The sequence below is a fragment of the Chiloscyllium plagiosum genome, unplaced genomic scaffold (genome assembly GCF_037043375.1).
Source record: "Chiloscyllium plagiosum isolate Xiang-an unplaced genomic scaffold, Cpla_swu_hap1 HiC_scaffold_19, whole genome shotgun sequence".
Classification (NCBI taxonomy): domain Eukaryota; kingdom Metazoa; phylum Chordata; class Chondrichthyes; order Orectolobiformes; family Hemiscylliidae; genus Chiloscyllium; species Chiloscyllium plagiosum.
Genome location: NW_028270157.1, coordinates 51969442 through 51990711, shown reverse-complemented (window position 1 = coordinate 51990711; position 21270 = coordinate 51969442). Strand labels below are relative to the sequence as shown.

At 43.6% G+C, this 21270-nt stretch overlaps 1 protein-coding gene across 11 annotated transcripts in view; it reads left to right on the top strand.

Annotated features, from left to right (window-relative positions):
• The window catches only part of LOC122559567 (FYVE, RhoGEF and PH domain-containing protein 4), a 256121-nt gene that overhangs the window by 172847 nt on the left and 62004 nt on the right, over positions 1-21270 (top strand). For all 11 annotated transcript variants that reach the window (XM_043709240.2, XM_087997368.1, XM_087997366.1 and 8 more), the window contains one exon: positions 6430-6606. In XM_043709240.2, coding sequence (XP_043565175.2) covers positions 6430-6606 — 177 coding nt within the window. The remainder of the gene's footprint in view (positions 1-6429; positions 6607-21270) is intronic.

The window sequence follows — 21270 nt, the reverse complement described above, 5'->3', positions numbered from 1 at the left end:
CTACGTGAAATATCATGCAGATGAGAGAGAGGGGCAAAGGTGGGTTCAGAACACCATGTCATGCTGTCCAGTGTTTCTGCAACGTAACACCCCTATCCACTGGAGCCAGAGGCCACGGGATAAACAATGGTGATCCATGAGAGCCCCAGTATTGTGCCAAGTCAGACGATGTGGACATTCATCCTATGTAACAGCATCTTCATTACCCTACAGAATAGAAGTATCAGCTAAGGCAACGTATACAGGACGTCTTTGGGAATTAAATTCAGTGGAACAGTGATAGGATTAGATGAAGTCTTCTTTCACTGACTGTAAGTGTTTTGATACTGCTGACACCAGCATCCTCTGTATAATGCCAACAGCAAGTACAGATCAACGATTTGAGTTTGACCTTTAAGATGTCACGACATCTTATGGTCCCTCATTCAATTTTGACAAAGTTTCATACTGGTATGGATGCTATGGAAAGGATGCTATCATTCAAACAGGGTTAGAACATCATGTGGTGCTACGAATAGCTAGGCTCTTGACCTTCTTTCTTGTAGTTGCAACTAAAATGACATTCAGTCACAATAGCTGGATGATTACCAGTGAACACGTTTGTAAATATGAAAATGTGTTTACAAACAAGTGCAACGTGGGCCACCTCTGTGCCCTCCAAAAGGTCGTCTTTTGCTTTTCTATCCTACTGCATCTAAGTGCATTCCTGGTGTCCACAGCCTGCACGGAGGGATGCTGCCCCTTAGTGGAGCCTGTTGGCCCTTTGCCTTTTGACGGGTGACCCCATGTGTATTTCCGACCAAGGTGGTAGTATCTGATCTGGTGGAGGATTCAGGAGGTAGCCCTTCCTGACAATGCATCCTCTGAGGGATCTGTGGAATATTCCCCAGAGGTGGAGGAGGAGCTAGGGGTCAGTGATACAGGACATTGCTGAGACCACATCTCAAAATGTGGGCGCAGTTTTGGTGCCCTTACTTAAAGATGTAAATGTATCGGAGGTAGTTTTGAGACAGTTTACTAGATTGCTATCTGGAATGAGTTGGTTGTGTCTTGAGGATAAATTGGACAGACTGGGCTTGTTTCCCATGGGGATTGGAAGAGTGAGGAGTGACTTGATTGACGTGTATAAGATCAGAAGTGTTTTTAACAATGTGGTCTTGGGAAAGGGCGTTTCCTCCAGAACGCGAGGATAGGTGTTTTAAAATTAAGGGTTGCCCTTTCATTGCAGCAATTAGGAGAGTATTTTTCTCTTGAATGGTTGTGCAACTTCGGAACTCTCTGCCACAGAGGATAGTGGAAGTAGGGCCATGGAATATTTTTAAAGCCGATGTAGATGGATTCTTCTTCAGCAGGGGAGTCAGTGACTATTGGAGATTGATGAGAGAGTGTGGAAATTGAAACACAGACACTAAAATGACATTCAGTCACAATAGACATGATCTTATTGAGGGGCCAAATGGCCTATTTCTGCTCCTATTTTGAATGTTATTAGGAAATATTGGACATTGGTGAATATGTTTATGTCCTAAACCACAGGTTAAAGGATATAGGAACAAGTAAGAGTAATGGAGAAAGAAATAGGTTTAATTAAAGTGTAATTAGATGCAGAAAGATTAGGTGATGGAAAGAAACATTAAATTTAGAGAAAAAATAAAAAAGACTTTAAAGAGTTAAATTTTAAAAATCTCTGAATAACTTTATACTAGCAGGGATGAGACCATGTTTATAATTGTTCCCTTTCTGAATTAGGAGGTTGAGTGGCGCGGCAGAAAAAATAAATCTCACTGTTTGAAGAGTCTTTACATCATTTTGTATTAGCCTCAATCTAAGTGGTGCATTTAATTTGTTGTATCCGTGCAAATACAATAATTTGAAACTGACTGGGTGGTTGACAATGGGTTCCTGTGTTTTTTTTTTGAGGGGGTAACGGTAGAGTTATGTAAACCATTCTGCAATTTGTGGCAATCCATAATTCAAGGGATATATACATCTCGCTCACCACAAATTGCAGCAGTTTCTCACACTAGTAGCATCATGTCCATTTAATTGAGCATTATTTTCCCAACAAGTTTTGGGCCAATATTATAATTTAGATTAGCGTTCAACTTATTTAAAGTTAATAAAGGCAAAATAATATTTTTCAAAATATTCCTATTGCAGCACTAATTCCTCTGCTGCATGACAAAGTGTTTGGCTGCCCTTCAATGGACAGGGATTCACATTTCTGATGTGTTAAAATGGTAAATAAGAAACTATTGTAAAAGTTTATATTTCAAATTCCTTAGGCAAGACAATGATAGGTCAAATGGAGAATAATAAATCGTGACTTTGTCATTACTGATGTTAAAGACTGTAATCTGATACTTAAATATTGGAAGAGATTACAGCCATGCAGTAATTACTTTTCAACCACATGGCAGCAATGATAAATGACAAGGTAAGACCTGAGGTTTACAGGATAGCAAGCAATCAATTATATAATCAAGAAAGGAATATGATGGGAAGTTGCAGTTACCTTACAGTGTAGAATTAATGCTGCACAATTAAACATTCCTATGTAAAGTGTTCTTACTATTCTCTTTAACTGTCAGCTTACTGCTGTAACTCAGAATCGTAGAAGTGATCTGTTACAGAAAAAGAACATGTGGCCCATCAAGTTTGCACAAATGAGTAGCTTGACTTTGATTCATACCTTCTCCCACTCCCCTCCTCAACCCCGACCATACTTTTGCAGAGTATTTCAATTTAAATAATCAACAAAAGCCATCTTGAATGCTTCAAGTGAACCTGCCTCTACCACAATTCCAGGCAGTGAATTTCCAAATTCAAACACTCGTGTGAATTTTTTTTCCTCACATGCATCCTTTGCAAATCACCAAATCTTTGTCCTCTCATTCTTGATGTATTTACAAGTGGGAAAGGTTTCTCCCTATCTCGTGTATCCAGTTACCTCATGATTTTGAAATTGTCTATCTTTTCTCCTATTGAAAAATTGATTGTCTGTTAAGCCTTTCATCTGTTAGATATAGTGATAGTTTCACTTCTTTCATGTGTAAATCACAAAACCTTTTTTTAAAAACGTTGCATTCTCAGGTTAGCTGTTAACAATTGTGATAGCTAGACAATATGTTGAAGGTGTTGGCCCCCTGTGTTCTCTGGGGAGAAAGTGAGGTCTGCAGATGCTGGAGATCAAAGTTGAAACTTTATTGCTGGAACAGCACAGCAGGTCAGGCAGTATCCAGGGAACAGGAGATTCGACGTTTCGGGCACAGGCCCTTCTTCAGGAATGAGCAGAGAGTGTTCAGCAGGAGAAGATAAAAGGTAGGGAGGAGGGACTTGGAGGAGGGGCGTTGGAAATGTGATAGGTGGAAAGAGGTCAAGGTGAGGGTGATAGGTCGGAGTAGGATGGAGGCGGAGAGGTCAAGAAGAAGACTGCAGGTCAGGAAGGCGGTGCCGGGCTGGAGGAATTCGGCTGAGACAAGGTGGGGGGAGGGGGGGGATGAAGAAACTGGTGAAGTCCAAGTTCATCCCCTGTGGTTGGAGGGTTCCCAGTCGGAAGATAAGACGCTCCTCCTCCGACCGTCGCGTTGTTGTGGTTTGGCGGTGGATGAGTCCAATGACCTGCATATCCTCGGTGGAGTGGGAGGGGGAGTTGAAATGCTGTGCTACAGGGTGGTTGGGTTGGTTCGTCCGGGTGGCCCAGAGTTGCTCTCTGAATCGCTCTGCAAGTAGGCGGCCTGTCTCCCCAATATAGAGGAGGCCACACCGGCTGCAGCGGATGCAGTAGATGATGTGGGTGGAGGTGCAGGTGAATCTGTGGCGGATATGGAAGTTTCCTTTGGGGCCTTGGAGAGAAGTGAGGGGGGAGGCATGGGCGCAAGTGTTGCACCTCCTGCGGTTGCAAGGGAAGGTGCCGGGAGTGGAGGTTGGGTCGGTGGGGGGTGTGGATCTGACAAGGGAGTCGCGGAGGGAGTAGTCTCTACGGAAAGCTGATAGGGGAGGGGAGGGAAATATATCCTTGGTGCTGGGGTCTGTTTGGAGGTGGCGGAAGTGACGGCGGATGTGTTCTCTGTCTAGGCCAGATGTTTAGATCGATTCTAATCTAAAAAGTGAGATAACGGAGTTTTACATAAATCATGCAGTTTTTGAGCTCAGAGTTCTACCCCACAAAGTATATGTGCGCATGTATGTGTGTGCGCGCGTGTGTCTGGGTTGGGGGTTGTGAGTGTGAGAAAGTGTACGTGTGTGTGTAGTGAGTGCAGAGTGTCTTAAGTCTGTGAAGGGGGTGCATGTGTGAGTGTGGGAGTGTGTGTGTGTCTGTAAGGGTGTGTGGGTGTCTGTGTGCCCGTGTGTATAGGAGTGCCTGTGTGTGTGTGGGTAGGAGTATCTGTGTGTGTATATAGTGTAATGGTGGTCACCTGTAATGTGACATGAACCCAAGGTCCCTGATGAGGCCCTCCCTATGGTTCCGAACTTAGCTATCAGCCTCTGCTCGGCCACTTTTCTCTGCGTGGCCAGGCAGAGGCTGACAGCTAAATTCGGAACCATAGGGAGGGCCTCATCAGGGACTTTGGGTCACATGTCACGTTACAGGTGACCACCATTACACTATACGTACACACAGACTTAAGACACTCTGCACTCACTACACACTCACACATTCTCACACTCACAACCCCCAACCCAGACAGACACACAGACAGACAGACAGACAGACAAAGATCAACATGCACACATATTTTGTGGGGTGAATTTATACTTGCAAGGTTACATTGTACTTTGCTCAAAAACTGCATGCATTTATGTAGAACTGAGCTCAAAAGCTGCATGAATTTATGTAAAACTTCGTTATCTCACTTTTTAGATTAGAATCAATCTAAACATCATGGCATAGACAGAGAACACAGGGAGCCAACACCTTCAACATATTGTCTAGCTATCACCATTGTTAACAGCTAACCCGAGAATGCGACTTTTTTAAAAAAAGATTTTGTGATTTACACATGAAAGAAGTGGAACTATATTCTAACAGATGAAAGGCTTAACAAACAATCAATTTTTCAATGTATAATTTCAGTTACATCACACTATAAATCTTTGCTACAAATTCTTTGTTAGGATTGAGCCCTCCACTATCACCTGAAGAAGCTAGTGTGCTTCCAATTAAACCTGTTGGACTATAACCTGTTGTGTGATTTTTAACTTTGTACATCCCAGTCCAACGCCGGCATCTCCAAATCATGACTTTTCTCCTCTTAGCCTTCACCTCTGCAAGGGAAACAGTCTAAATCTCTCCAATCTATCTTCATAACTCAATTAATTCAAACTTGACTTCATGTAAGAATCATGTGGGATAGCGTGACCCAGGGCAAATTTTTTATCATTTCATCCTTTACACTGAGCAACATCTCATCCTCAGTGATTCGCCATCCATCATAAGCCCCTTGTCCACACACTTTTTGAGTTAACTACCTTTGTGTACTCTTTAATGCTCCTATAATTTCATCTCTGACCCAGATTTATGGCCTTCTCCTCTCCTATTATTTCTCTGTTTTCATCATTCCATTTCAGACAAAGTGATCTCGGATTCCTTCCTCATTCTCGGGGAGGAAAGCTGACAGTTATCTGTCAGCATGGTGGCTCAGTGGTTAGCACTCCTGCTTCACAGCACCAGGGACCTGAGTTCGATTACACCCTTGAGTGACTGTCTGTGCGGAGTTTGCACATTCTCCCCATGTCTGTGTGGGTTTCCTCTGAGTGCCATAGTGTCCTCCCATGGTGGATAGGCTATGGTAAAATGGCCTCAGAGTTCAGGTGGGTGGGTTAGCCATGGTTACTATGGGGACAGTGTGGGAATCGGGGTAGGCTGTCAGAGGGTCGGTGCCTCTTTCCATACTGTAGGGATTCTATAATCCCATCTCTGGTGAAAAACATAGCATGGGACCTAAGATTTTAATGGAGAGATAAGAGGTGTACTATAACTAGAGATGCTCAGAGGGGGAGAAGGTGCTATAGATGTAGACAGACCAAAATGAAATTGACAATTCAGGACACAGCTCTACTACAGGAGACAAAAGATAAAGGAATCTCACAATAAAGCTTCGTGACTTACATTTCTTCAAAAATATATTGTCCTTTAGCATCTGTACTAATTCAAATAAAAAAAGATTTACAATGTGAAAGTTCTTCTGACATGAAAAGGGATTGATCTTCTTCTGTTATGACAATACTGGTTTAATAGAAAAACAAAGCTGAGTCATTGATAACATGCAGGTGCCAATGAGTCCATTCAAAATAGTCCAACAAACATTTAACAGTTAGCATGCAAAGTTTTATATTGTACACAGTGGAAATCGAAAATAATTTAGCATACTCAAAATCTGACTTAATTGATCTTTGTATTGAATCTTTCCATGTCTTTATCCTCAGCCAACACGGTCAACCATTTAAACACTTCAGCATCAGGGCATAGACCTAGTCTGCCGGATATTTCCAAAGCAGTTCAGCAAAACTTCAGGAGTAAAGCAGGAAACAATGTTCAGGAAGTAAATGGGAAAGCTACCCCAAGTAAATTCACATCACACGCGACAAATCCAAAGCCTCAAGGTAAGTGATTGCCAGAACTGAGAGATGTATCAAAGATGCTTCCTTAATATTTTTTCATATATGCTGCCACAGAGTACAACAAGGAAGATGGTGATGAGCATGGTGTGGATGGATTAAAACAGTGAATAGGTGGAGATATTTCCAGCTTTCTGACTGCATTATAAATGTGTGAATTCCTCCTGAAACTACCAGGTTAGCTCCCCCCTCTTAAATCCTCAACCAGGCTGTTCCTGGATGATCAGGGGATCAAGTCCTGGATCTGTCTTATAGCTATTGCCCCAGAATACTCTTGACTCCTCAGTTAACTACTGCAAACTGCTTATATAAGCACATGTACTTCAGCTATAAAGGAGAGTAAAGGGCGAAAGCAATTGCACTTGCTGGGCCCAGAATACTTCAAGTACATAAATCATATCTGAATTTCTGTTACACAAGTAGCACATTGCTGCAGTGCAGATTCAGCTGCAGCACAACTTTAACACAGGAAAAAAAGCAGAATTTTAACTGTGAAAATGCACAGGTTTGAGGCTGGATAGACATAGAACAGAACAGTGCAGGATGGAAGATTAAAGTATTAAAAATGTAATCCCAAAACCCAACCCACCCGCTTTGATTTTCACTTCCAGGTGGCAGGTTGGCAATTTAAACAATAGAAAGGGAACACGGGTTTAGAAAATCTGTCAGCTAAAGGAAGACAAGGTCAACTGAGGTCTTCAAAGACTCCCACTCCAGCCACTGATTTCCCAGGCCCCAAACCTTATTGCCGCCATCAATATTCCCTCCAAACTATACTGAGAGAACACAGATCTTTTATTTTAGGTGCCCAGATCCAAAATATCTCTCCAGCAGCAGTTCATGAGCAGTAATTTGCAGGGACCAACTAGTGTGCGACCTCGATGGAGATTTCAGGGTTAATGCATCACTGAGCAGCTTCTAGGGAACACAATGTCCACCCCCCACCCTCCGCCACACAACCCCCTTGGGTCTTCGACAACGTAGGACTCTAATCTCCTCTACATTGTGGCCTCCTCTACCTTGGGGAGACAGGCCATCTACTTGCGGAAAGTTTCAGTGAACGCCTCTGGGACACCCGCACCAACCAACCCAACCACCCCGTGGCTGAACACCAACTGCCCCTCCCACTCCACCAAAGACATGCAGGTCCTTGGTCTCCTCCATCACCAGACCATGGCATCACAACGCCTGGAGGAAGAGCACCTCATCTTCTGCCTAGGAACCCTCCAGCCACAAGGGATGAATGCAGATTTGTCCAGCTTCCTCATTTCCCCTCTCCCCGTCTTAGCTCAGTCCCAACCCTCTGACTCAGCACCGCCTTCTTGACCTGCAATCTTCTTCCCGACCTCTCCGCCCCCCCACCCCGGCCTATCACCTTAACCTCCTTCCACCTATCGCATTCCCAACACCCCTCCCCCAAGTCCCTCCTCCTACCTTATATCTTAGCTTGCTTGACACACCCTCCTCATTCCTGAAGAAGGGCTTATGCCCGAAACGTCGATTCTCCTGCTCGTTGGATGCTGCCTGACCTGTTGCGCTTTTCCAGCAACACATTTTTCAGCTCTAATCTCCAATACGCTTACATTCTGGTAAATGGAAGGTCCTACTGGGTCCTGTTGAATCTTCTCAATGTTTCTTGTTCAATTAGAAATGCAACTGGTCAGTCAGTCAGGCTGCCTTTGAGGTGGAAAAGCTGTCCACACCCTAAACCTATGCCCTCTAGTTCTGGACTCCCTGAACCCAGGGAAAAGACTTTGTCTATTTATCCTATCCATGCCCCTCAATTTTGTAAACCTCTATAAAGGTCACCCCTCAGCCTCCAACACTCCAGGGAACACAGCCCCAGCCTGTTCAGCCTCTCCCTGTCGCTCAGATCCACCAACACGGGCAACATCTTTGTGAATCTTTTCTGAACCCTTTCAAGTTTCACAACATCTTTCCGATAGGAAGGAGACCAGAATTGCACGCAATATTCCAACAGTGGCCTAACCAATGTCCTGTATAGCCGCAACATGACCTCCCAACTCGTGTACTTAAATACACTGACCAATAAAAGGAAAGCATACCAAACTCCTTCTTCACTATCCTATCTACCTGCAACTCCACTTTCATGGAGCTATGAACCTGCATTCCAAGGTCTCTTTGTTCAGCAACACTCCCAAGGACCTTGCCATTAAGTGTATAAGTCTTGCTAAAATCTGCTTTCCCAAAATGCAGAACCTCACATTGATCTGAATTAAACTTCTCAGCCCATTGGCCCATCTGGTCCAGATCCTGTTGTAATCTGAGGTAACCCTCTTCGCTGTCCATTACACCTCCAATTTTGGTGTCATCTGCAAACTTACTAACTGTACCTCTTATGCTCGCATCCAAATCATTTATGTAAATGACAAAAAGTAGAGGGCCCAGCACCGATCCTTGTGACACTCCACTGGTCACAGGCCTCCAGTCTGAAAAACAACCCACCACCATCCTCTGTCTTCTACCTTTGAGCCAGTTCTGTATCCAAATGGCTAGTTCTCCCTGTATTCCATGAGATCTAACCTTGCTAATCAGTCTCCCATGGGGAACCTTGTCAAACACCTTATTGAAGTCCATATAGATCACATCTACTGCTCTGTCCTCAATCTTCTTTGTTACTTCTTCAAAACACTCAATCAAGTTTGTGAGACATGATTTCCCACGCACAAAGCCATGTTGACTATCCCGAATCAGTCCTTGCCTTTCCAAATACATGTATATCCTGTCCCTCAGGATTCCCTCCAACAACTTGCCCACCAAAGAGGTCAGGCTCACCGGTCTATAGTTCCCTTGGTTGTCCTTACCACCCTTCTTAAAACAGTGGCACCACATTTGCCAACCTCCAGTCTTCCGGCACCTCACCTGTGACTATCGATGATACAAATATCTCAGCAAGAGGCCCAGCAATCACTTCTCTAGCTTCCCACAGAGTTCTCGGGTACACCTGATCAGGTCCTGGGGATTTATCAGTTTTAACCGTTTCAAGACATCCAGCACTTCCTCCTCTGTAATCTGGACATTTTGCAAGATGTCACCATCTATTTCCCTACAGTCTATATCTTCCATATCCTTTTCCACAGTAAATACTGATGCAAAATATTCATTTAGTATCTCCCCCATTTTCTGTGGCTCCACACAAAGGCCGCCTTACTGATCTTTGAGGGGCCCTATTCTCTCCCTAGTTTACCCTTTTGGCCTTAATATATTTGTAAAAACCCTTTGGATTCTCCTTAATTCTATTTGCCAAAGCTGTCTCATGTCCCCATTTTGCTGTCCTGATTTCTCTCTTAAGCATACTCCTACTTTCTTTATACTCTAAGGATTCACTCGATCTATCCTGTCTATACCTGACATACGCTTCCTTCTTTTTCTTAACCAAACCCTCAATTTCTTTAGTCATCCAGCATTCCCTATACCTACTAGCCTTCCCTTTCACCCTGACAGGAATATACAGGATTTCTGAAGGCTTCCCATTTTCCAGCCATCCCTTTACCTGCGAACATCTGCCTCTAATCAGCTTTCGAAAGGTCTTGCCTAATACCGTCAAAATTGGCCTTTCTCCAATTCAGAACTTCAACTTTTAGATCTGGTCTATCCTTTTCCATCACTATTTTAAAACAAATAGAATTATGGTCACTGGCCCCAAAGTGCTCCCCCACTGACACCTCAGTCAGCTGCCCTGTCTTATTTCCCAAGTGTAGGTGAAGTTTTGCACCTTCTCTAGTAGGTACATCCACATACTGAATCAGAAAATTGTCTTGTACATACAAATTCCTCTCCATCTAAACCTTTAACACTATGGCAGTCCCAGTCGATGTTTGGAAAGTTAAAATCCCCTACCATAACTACCCTATTATTCTTACAGATAGCGGAGATCTCCTTACAAGTTTGTTTCTCAATTTCCCACTGACAATTAGGGGATCTATAATACAATCCCAATAAGGTGATCATCCCTTTCTTATTTCTCAGTTCCACCCAAATAACTTTCCTGGATGTATTTCCGGGAATATCCTCCCTCAGCACAGCTATAATGCTATCCCTTATCAAAAAGGCCACTCCCTCTCCTCTCTTGCCTCCCTTTATATCCTTCCTGTAGCATTTGAATTCTGGAACATTAAGTTGCCAGTCCTGCCCATCCCTGTGCTGAGCCATGTTTCTGTAATTGTTATGATATCCCAGTCCCATGTTCCTAACCATGCCCTGAGTTCACCTGCCTTCTCTGTTAGGACCCTTGCATTGAAATAAATGCAGTTTAATTTATTAGTCCTACCTTGTCCCTGCCTGCCCTGACTGTTTGATTCACTTCTGTTCTCAGCTGTACCCTTGTCAGATCGATCTCTTTCCTCACTATTTCCCTGGGTCCCACCCCACCACCTTACTAGTTTAAATCCTCCCAAGCAGTTCTAGCAAATCTCCCTGCCAATATATTAGTCCCCTTCCAATTTAGGTGCAATCCGTCCTTCTTGTACACGTCTCTTCTACCCCAGAAGAGATTCCAATGATCCACAAATGTGAATCCTTCTCCCGTACACCAGCAGATGAATCCATGCATTAATCTGCTCTAATCTCCTATTCCTGCCCTCACTAGCTCCGAGCACTGGGAGTAATCGAGATATTACTACCCTTGAGGACCTCCTTTTTAAATTTCTGCCTAACTCTCTGTAATCTCCCTTCAAAATCTCAACCTTTTCCCTTCCAATGTCGGTTCCAATGTGGACAATGACCTCCTGCTGGTCCCTCTCCCCCATGAGAACATTCTGCACCCTCTCTGAGACATCCTTGATCCTGGCACCAGGGAAACAACACACTATTCTGCTTTTTCTCTGCTGGCCACAGAAACGTCTGTCTGTACCTCTGACTACAGAATCCCCTAACACAAAATCGATCTCTTGGAAGCTGACGTATCCCTCGTTGCATTAGAGCCAGTCTCACTACCAGAAACTTGGCTGTTCGTGCTACGTTCCTCTGAGAATCCATCACCCCCTACATTTTCCAAAACAGCATACCTGTTTGAAATGGGTATATCCACAAAACACTCCTGCCCTAGCTGCCTACCTCTCTTACCCTTCCTGGAGTTAACCCATCTATGTGACTGTATCTGAGACTTTTCCCCCTTCCTGTAACTGCCATCCATCACATACTGTTGCTGTTGCAAATTCCTCATCGCTTCTATCCGTCTCTCCAACCGATCCACTCGATCTGATAAGATTCGCATCCAACAGTATTTATGGCAGATATAATCTGCTGTAACCCTTAAACTCTCATTAAACTCCCCCATCTGACAGGAAGTACATATCACTGCAAAGGCCATTTTTGCTCCTTCACAATCTACAGACCCAGAAAATAACACCATCTTATTCCTCTACAAACACTGCCCAGGTTAAATTAATAGCTATGGCTTATATTTTAAGTTTAATCAAGAGACTTATCTCCAAGAACATATAATCAAGAAAGAATCCACTATACTGACTACTGCAGCCTCTCTCTTGGACAGACTTAAAACAACAATTAACTTATCTGATTCTGTGCTGTGAACTTCGCCGAACAGTTCCTCCAAGATTAGTTGTGATTTTCACTGGAGTGCATCTGGGAAAATTAACACAATGTCCAGCGATACACGAATTCAAACAGCAAAGGCGGTAACTGCAGGTTCTCTCTCTCTTCTGCACTGTCCTCACCATGTACTTCTTTTGTCTGCTCTTCTCCCTTTTAAACTGCTGTTGTTTTGACTTTTTTTCCCCAAAGTTCCAAAACAATGCAACAACATATAAAACAGGAATTGCTGCACCTGGAATTCAAGGAAATCACCTCCAACACCTAAAATACCTCAAAAAAAAAGGAACAGCTCTTACAGCCAGAAATTTTCCCGTCCTCCATCTTGGATTACCCAGAATCCTTTGTTGAATGATTTTGGGTAAATTGCTCGAGGTAAAAGCTTTGGAATCATTTAAGCATTGAAAATCAATAGCCTCAAATCTCTCATGGCATTCTCCCCAAATTAACTCATCTCTCAAGTAGTATGTACAGGTTGTTCTGCTATAACGTGTGTTTCGTTAACACAAATTTGCTGTAATGTGATTGAGGACACTGTTTCTAAAACATGAGCTTTTAAAACATGTGTTAGCAGGAGCGAGATTACATCGTCAACAGTTTAAGTGCTGTTTCTAAAGGGTGATTATTTAAAATAATGTGGGATTGCAAAAGAACGGAACCATCACCTTATAAAAGAACTACCTTGAGGTCAGTGTTGCTATTTAATGGGTATACTATAAAAACAATGGTTGATTACTGAATCTTCACTGCACCCTGGCCACTCCTGGTTTGTACTGGTTAACAGTTGCCGAATGCAGTTCCTGTCTAGTTTTGAGTTTTTCTTGTGCTCTTCAAAGAGTTGTTTATAGTGTTCTGAGCCCTGATCTGTATGTCAATAAATAAACACCAAGTTCAATCTTTAAAAAAAAATAAAAGAACTACCTTTTATACTTAACACCTACCAACAGTGAATTTCATCTGATACAGATTGGCCTCAGTATATCGAGTTGCTTCTTAAGGGCACTCTGAACCATTTTTATCTTCCTACTCAATTTGGAATTGGATTTCAGTCTTGTCAATTTACAGTGAAATTTTAAAACCAAGAGTATTAACACCAATCATCAGAACTCTCTTGGTGGCGTCTACTCTCTCAGCTATTGTTCCTTCTTTATCTCAAAGATCCACTTTTGGAGGCTTTTATATACTTTCACTAAGAAGATGCAAATTAACAAAAATGTTTTTCAGTGCATACTCTGTGCTGCATGTTTATTTTAAGTGTAGTGGAAAAAAAGAGAACTAGTGTAGTTTAAATATTTAAGTTTAGGTTCTGCCTTAAATATTATAATTTGGTCAGTTATTGCAACCCAGTTTACTTACTTCCTGTAACTGAAATTTCCAACGGGGGAATAGTGTGATTTTGCAAGAGCAGTATTATTACATCATCATTTGAATTACAAACAAAATATATACATTAAGTGTATGGAAAAACGCAAAATACCATAAATTAAAACCAGATTTTCATCAAGTAATGCCACCTTGGAAACAATTAAAAAATGTGGGGTGGGACATGATTGCAGCATTGTTGCCCCATTCCCAGTTGAAGCAACTTCTGTGGTGCTGGATAAGGGTGGGGGTAATCAGTCTACATAAGACACTCCCTCCCTTACCAACTCCATTACAATGAAGGATGTACAAATTGCCTTGCAATTTTACTGGAGTTTGGTCCCTTTTGTAAGTAGAGGTGGTTTATGGTTGCCATGAGGAATTGTGAAGTACAGGTGCCTGAAGTCCTCAGTAGGGCGCCAAAGAAAATCAGCCACCTCCTCCTGGCATTCTTTCATTTACAGGCTTTGAAACAAAGTGTTCTTATAGTCTTAGTAGTTAGGTGCAGTATTGTTCAATGTTTTTTGCTGCATGATTTGGAGATAGGTGTTGGACGGGGGTGTACAAAGTTAAAAAAATCACGCAACACCAGGTTATAGTCCAACAGGTTTAATTGGAAGCACACTAGCTTCTTCATCAGGTGGTAGTAGAGGGCTCAATCCTAACACAGAATTTACAGTGTGATGTAACTGAAATTATACATTGAAAAATTGGTTTCCTGTTAAGCCTTTCATCTGTTAGTTCCACTTCTTTCATGTGTAAACCACAAAACCTTTTTTTAAAAAAGTTGCATTCTCGGGTTAGCTGTTAACAATGGTGGTAGCTAGACAATATGTTGAAGGTTTTGGCCCCCTGTGTTCTCTGTCTATGTCATGATGTTTAGATTGATTCTAATCTAAAAAGAGAGATAACGAAGTTTTACATAAATGCATGCAGTTTTTGAGCAAAGTACAATGTAACCCTGCAAGTACTAATTCACCCCACAAAATATGTGCGCGCATGTGGGTCTTTGTCTGTCTGCATGTGTCCCCATCTGGATTGGGAGTGGAGTGTGAAAGAAAGTGTATGAGTGCAGAGTGTCTTAAGTCTGTGAAGGGGGTGCATGTGTGAGTGTGTGTCTGTGTGCGGGTCTATGTGCATGTGTGTCCGTGTGTGAGTAAGAGTGAGTGCCTGTGTGTGTGAGTGTGAGTGTGTGAGTGCCTGTGTGCGAGAGAGCGCCTGTGTGCGAGAGAGCGCCTGTGAGTGAGAGCGCCTGTGAGTGAGAGCGCCTGTGAGTGAGAGCGCCTGTGAGTGAGAGCGCCTGTGAGTGCCCGAGTGCGTGTATAGTGCAATGGTGGTCATCTGTAATGTGACATGAACCCAAGATCCTGATTGAGGCCCTCCCTTTGGGTACCGAACTTAGCTATCAGCCTCTGCTCAGCCACTTTTCTCTGCTGCCTGTCCCGAAGTCCACCTTGGAGGATAGTCACCCGCAGGTCCGAAGCTGAATGTCCTGTACCGCTGAAATGTTCCCCAACTGGGAGGGAACCCTCCTCGCTGTTGATTGTTGTGTAGTGCCCATTCATCCGTTGTCGTAGCCTTTGCTCGGTTTCCCCAATGTACCATGCCTCCGGGCATCCTTGCCTGCAACATAAGATAGACAACGTTGGCTGAATCACATGAGTACCTGCCATGTACAAGATGGGAGGTGTCCCCACTCATAGATACCACCATTATGTCCACACTGACACATCTTGCAGCGCCTACCATGACAGGGTTATATGGAGTTGACCCGAGAGCCAGACAGCTTGCTACGAACAACGATCTGTTTGAGACTTGGCGGTTGTTAATAGATTGTTGTTCGTAGCAAGCTGCCCGGCTCTCAGGTCAACTCCATACAACCCTGTCATGCTGCAAGACGTGTCAGAGTGTGGACATAGGTACCATCATTACACGTGGGGACACCTCCCACCTTGTACATGGCAGGTACTCATGTGATTCAGAACGTCGTCTATCTTATACGTTGCAGGCAAGGATGCCTGGAGGCATGGTTCATTGGGGAAACCAGGCAAAAAGTATGACAACGGATGAATGGGTACCGCACAACAAAACAGACAGGAGGGTTCCCTTCCACTTGGCGAACACGTCGGTGGTACAGGACATTCAGCCTCGCACCTTCGGGTGACCATCCTCCAAGGTGGACTTCGGGACAGGCAGCAGAGAAAAGTGGCCGAGCGGAGGCTGATAGCTACGTTCGGTACCCATAGGGAGGGCCTCAATCAGGACCTTGGGTTCATGTCACATTACCGGGGATGGACGGACGGACACACACACACACTTTGTGGGGTGAATTTGTACATGCAGGGTTACATTGTACTTTACTCAAACTGCATGCATTCATGTAGAACTCTGGAGCTCAAAAACTGCACGAATTTATGTAAAACTCCGTTATCTCACTTTTTAGATTAGAATCAATCAATCAATCTAAACATCATGGCATAGACAGAGAACACAGGGGGCCAACACCTTCAACATATTGTCTAGCTATCACCATTGTTAACAGCTAACCAGAGAATGCAACTTTTTAAAAAGGTTTTGTGATTTACACATGAAAGAAGTGAAACTGTATTCTAACAGATGAAAGGCTTAACAGACAATCAGTTTTTCAATGTATAATTTCAGTTACATCACACTGTAAATTTTTGCTATAAATTCCGTGTGTTAGGATTGAGCCCTCCACTACCACCTGATGGAGCGTCACTCTGAAAGCTAGTGTGCTTCCAATTAAACCTGTTGGACTATAACCTGGTGTTGAGATTTTTATCTTTTTTGCTGCAGTAATTGATTATGGGGATTTGCTCTCTACCAGTAGGTAAACCAATACTTTAATGCTTATCAACATTTCTACAATGCTAGAGTACTTCTTCCAATTGGGAAAAGTGGTATGCTGCAATCAAAAGCAAAGTAAGCAGTGCTTGGGAACTCAAATGTCATGAATGCAAGTGATACAAATGCCCAGTGCCCTGTTAAATTGGAAAAAGAATTTGCAGTGCTTTTCACTGAGAACGAAAAGCAGACGTATTCCTAAGTTGCATTGATTGACAAGATTTCCAGTGTAACCTATGCATAAAATAGTGGCTTTTTTTTTTAAAAGTTTCAGTTTTTTTTTTTAAATTAACCCTACCACTGTCACTTCCCTCACACCCATCCAAACCCACCACACTCTTTTTTCCATTTAGGAAGATTTGATTTAACTACATTGTACATGGTGTTTCAGAAATGGCAGAACCACTTATCTCAGCAAGAGACTGTGTAGACAGTTGATTTATATAGTTTTAAGATATTAGTGAAAGATTATTTGTCCTTGATTGCTTGATCCATGGTTGCTGAGTTTGTTTTTAAATAAATTGGCTGCTTGAGATTTAACTTTCTTGAATGGCTACCTTAAATGAGTGTCTTTTCATCTACTTTTCACATTGGAATGGACGTGAAGAAACATTTCTAAGAAATGATTCCCTGAAGTCTGCTCATATTAATAAGCTATGGCTGATACATGGGATACACAAGGGCATAGAGAGGGCACGGGAGATGTGAGGAGTATGATGGAGGCATGTGGGTCTTCAGCTAGACTTGGGAAAGATGAGGGGGGTATGCAAGCACATGGGAAAAATGAAGAAGCGTGAAAGCCAATAGGAAGGAGGGGGCATTCTTAAGAGCCTGACATTTATCATTACAAAATTGGCCTGAAGTCCCAGTGAATGGAGGTGGACATTCACCTGCCTCAGTTGTCTCTTCAGACCTGCCTCCAGAGGTGGCAGATTTGACTCCAGAAATATCCCCAGCTCCCATGAAAGAAAGGAGATCGATCTGCTGACCTACTTGCCTATTATGATAATCCAACCCTCTTCTTTATTAGTTTTTAGATATACGAAAATCAAAAATGTCAACAAGATCAGGCATGTGGTGTTCCAGCTAATTCCTTTCAAAAGCAAGTATCTGCTTAGAGCAGAATAACCTTGTTAAAATCTACTCATGAGTAATGTAATTGGACGTTCCCAGACAAGTTTGCAAATATATATCCAGTTAATTGACAGTTTCCTTACAGTCATGTTGGTCATCCAATAATTTGGGTACAACTACAAAATATAAAATGCAGCCTCAGACAGTTTATTTTTGAGCAAAAGCAGAAGTTGCTGGAAAAACACAGCAGGTCTGGCAGCATTGGTTTTCCACAGTTGCTGCTAGACCGGCTGATCTTTTCCAGTAATTTGTTTTTGTTTCTAATTTCGAGCATCTGTAGTTCTTTCAGTTTTTCGTTTAGTTTTGAGGCCTATCCCTTTTCACTTCCTTCCATAGCTACAACATAAATGAGGAAAACAGCTGAAATTTAGAATAAAAACAGGTTATCACAGTGAAATCTTATTGACCATAAAAGGGAATTCCATGGTACCTATTCACCATTGTGAAATTCATTTTTATACTAAAACAACATCTCATAGAACTGGTGCTCAAAAATACCAGAGTGTTGTTCCCTAGATGCTTTGTTGCTAATGATATTGAAGCTGGAATCCTGTCACCAAGTCAGCCTTTACATACATGAGGTTAAAAAAAATGACTGCAGATGCTGGAAACCAGATTCCAGCAATGGTGCTGGAAGAGCACAGCAGTTCAGGCAGCATCCAAGGAGCAGCAAAAATCGACGTTTCAGGCAAAAGCCCTTCATGATGCCCGAAACGTCAATGTCGCTGCTCCTGGGATGCTCTTTTACATATACATGCATAGTACTTGACTCTAGTCCAGCTTCCTCAGAGTCAGCTCTGAAGAGTGAGCAGAACCTCTCACTCCTATTTCTATCTTCTTGATGAGACCAGGTTAACAGCCCCAATCAGGGAACTCATTTCAAGAGTCCACTTGGCTGACCTCGTTCCAATCACCACATCCTTCCCCATTTAAGTGTGGGAGCATAGACCTGTTCTTCCTCTTATAGCCTGTCCTGGGGCTTCTTGCACCAGGTCCAGTTTCTCCAAGTCAGCCTCAGCTACAGGCAACACATACCTGACTGTAGCCCACCTCTTGTATCCAGAGCATATCGGAAGAAATTCATCCCCTTCTTCAGGTGGTAATGGCATTAAGGCCATGTTCATGTCAGACTCAGATTTCTTTGATGCTAGACAGAGGGGGAAGAGTCGATAGGTACCGACAGCCTTTCTGGCTGTTCTGAGGGGCCGTGTAGGTTTTGCAGCTTTCACGTGGTAGATGTGCTTGTTCAGGACCACCTCACCTTCCCGGACTTTGTACATCACAGAACCTGACCTTATGTTGACCATACCTCCTACCCATGCATTTGGCACCAAATGTCATCTCCTGAAGGTAAACTGTATCTCTTGCATAGATGAGCTTACTGTTTGGCATTGGCATTCCTGTTGCCATTTCACCTCAACTCCACAATGACTAAGAACGTTGAGCCCATGAAAGGCATAGTTGATGTACAACCAAGTTCAGGATTTACCCTGCCATTCCCACAAAATGTGAAGGAGCTGCTGGCAGTAATCTTTGTCCTTGTTGGCACTGTCCCACCAATATGGCTCTGTCTGCATCCAATCCTGGCCACCCGACAACCTCTCGGCAACATCTTCATTGTGGACACCCCTGGATGACTCCGGTGGGATTCAGCAAGTATCTCGCAGCAACCATTGTGTGGAACAATCACCCTTGCTTTCCATAATAAAAAACACTGTCTTCTGCAGTGATCTGGTCTCAGAGTTCAGAAAGATTTCAATTCTGATGCCTCAGGAAATATTAGGCTCCTAATAACTGAAAAAGCTATGGGTCCACAAGCTGCCAGGAGAATTACTCACTGCTTTACCTCAGCCTCAATGTCATTTGTCCAGAGAAAAAAAAACACATTCTTCCCACATACTGGGCCCAGTCTTCAATGGTAGGGTTGAACGAGTCAAGCTGCCCAAATAATGGCATAATGGCAGACATGCTTACTCAACTCAAAGATGACTGTCGTGAGCGAAATTCTACAAGTGTTTTTTTCCCCACTGAAATAACTCCACAGAGGCTGGTAAAGAGAGTGTCCAAGTCACCCTTTATTTATACGTGCATAGTACTCGACACTGGTCCAGCTTCCTCAGAGCGAGCAAAACTCCATTACTCCTGTTCTTTTCTCCCCATTAACCAAATCAGCCTTTATTTACCCAGGCGTAGTACATGGCACTAATCCAACTGGCTCAGAGCCAGCTCCTAGTGTGAACAGAACCTCTGACATTCCTATTTTATTTTATTAAACAATTACAAAAGAGGTTACAGAAAAACAATTAACGTTTACAGCTGTATACAACAGCAATTTTACAAGGGAGAGGAGCAGCAAAGCTAAGCCCCAAACCCTACCGTTTAACCAGTTTACAGGGAAATGAGGACAAGCCACAAATCCCAGTTTCAAATATGAAAAGACATCAACAATGACATTTGCACATAAGACAATACAGACCCAGCAAGCCCCCGTCCCTCCCACCGTCCGGCCACTCTAATGCAGCCCGCCCCATGCTCCTTCCAGCTCTCGGTCCACCCCATGTCCCTTCCAGTTCTTGGTCTGTCCTGACACCTTTCAACCACCTCTAGGACAGCCCACCCTGGTATCTGCCCAGGGTGACAGTGCAGAGGACAGCTACCTGCCTTCTGGCTTTCTGTCTGCCCTTATGTACCATTGGGCTCTCACCCACTCCGATGCACCATGCGGCCAGGGGACTATCCTGGCCCACCTTCTGGCCATCTCTAGGACAGCCCATCCCTGGGACAACAACGTGTAGGACAGCCCATCCCCTTCCCTGGGACGACAGCATGCAGGGTAGCATACAAGCCTTCCGGATCTCAACCTGCCCCTACACGCCTTCTGGCTCTCTGCTGCTCTGACACCTTCCGACCACCACTAGGACAGTCCGTCCCAATTACCTCTTCTCAGGAAGGCAGTGTTCAGAATGGCCTACTCACCACCTGGCTCTCAGGGCATCATGGTGGCCTACCCTCCCTCCAACTTTTGGGACAGCCTACCAACCTTCAGGTTCACAGGATGGCCTACCCACCCTCTGGCTCTTGGGTGACAGATTTCAGGAGGACGCATGATCGTCACAGCAAGGCCTGCCAGACCCAGGGACACAAGACAGTGCGGGTGATAACAAACCATATGATAGTTAATTACCAACAAACAGAGTCCTTTCTATTCCAGAGTCCATTAGCACAGACATTTTTCTTCAAAATGTAGAGTCCATTTCCAGGAACAGAGTCCACTCCAGTATACAATGTGCATTGTCGGAAATAGAGTCCGCTCCAAACTGCAGACTCCACCGCTAAAAAACAGTCTGCAACCAAGGGCAGAGTCCACTCCTGAAGGTAGGAAATGCACACCCCACAGGTGTTCAGTCTCTATGGAGTCCAGACCCAGCCTTGGAGAGCCAGGGCCACTCATAGGAACACAGTACATTTTAAAAAGGTGCAGTTAACTCACAGGGGTTTGGTCCATTTCCAAAGGCAAGGTCTTCTCCCAAACTTCAGGATACAGCAAGTACTCACCTCCCAGCACACACACAGGTGTTCAATCTTCAGAGGCCCAGTCCCAGGGCTAGGCCTCCCAACTGGAACAGCTCCTCTGGTAAAATGTATGTCTTCCACAAGGGCTCAATCCAAACACCAAAAACAATGAGGATACATACAAAAAACAAAAGGAAACTA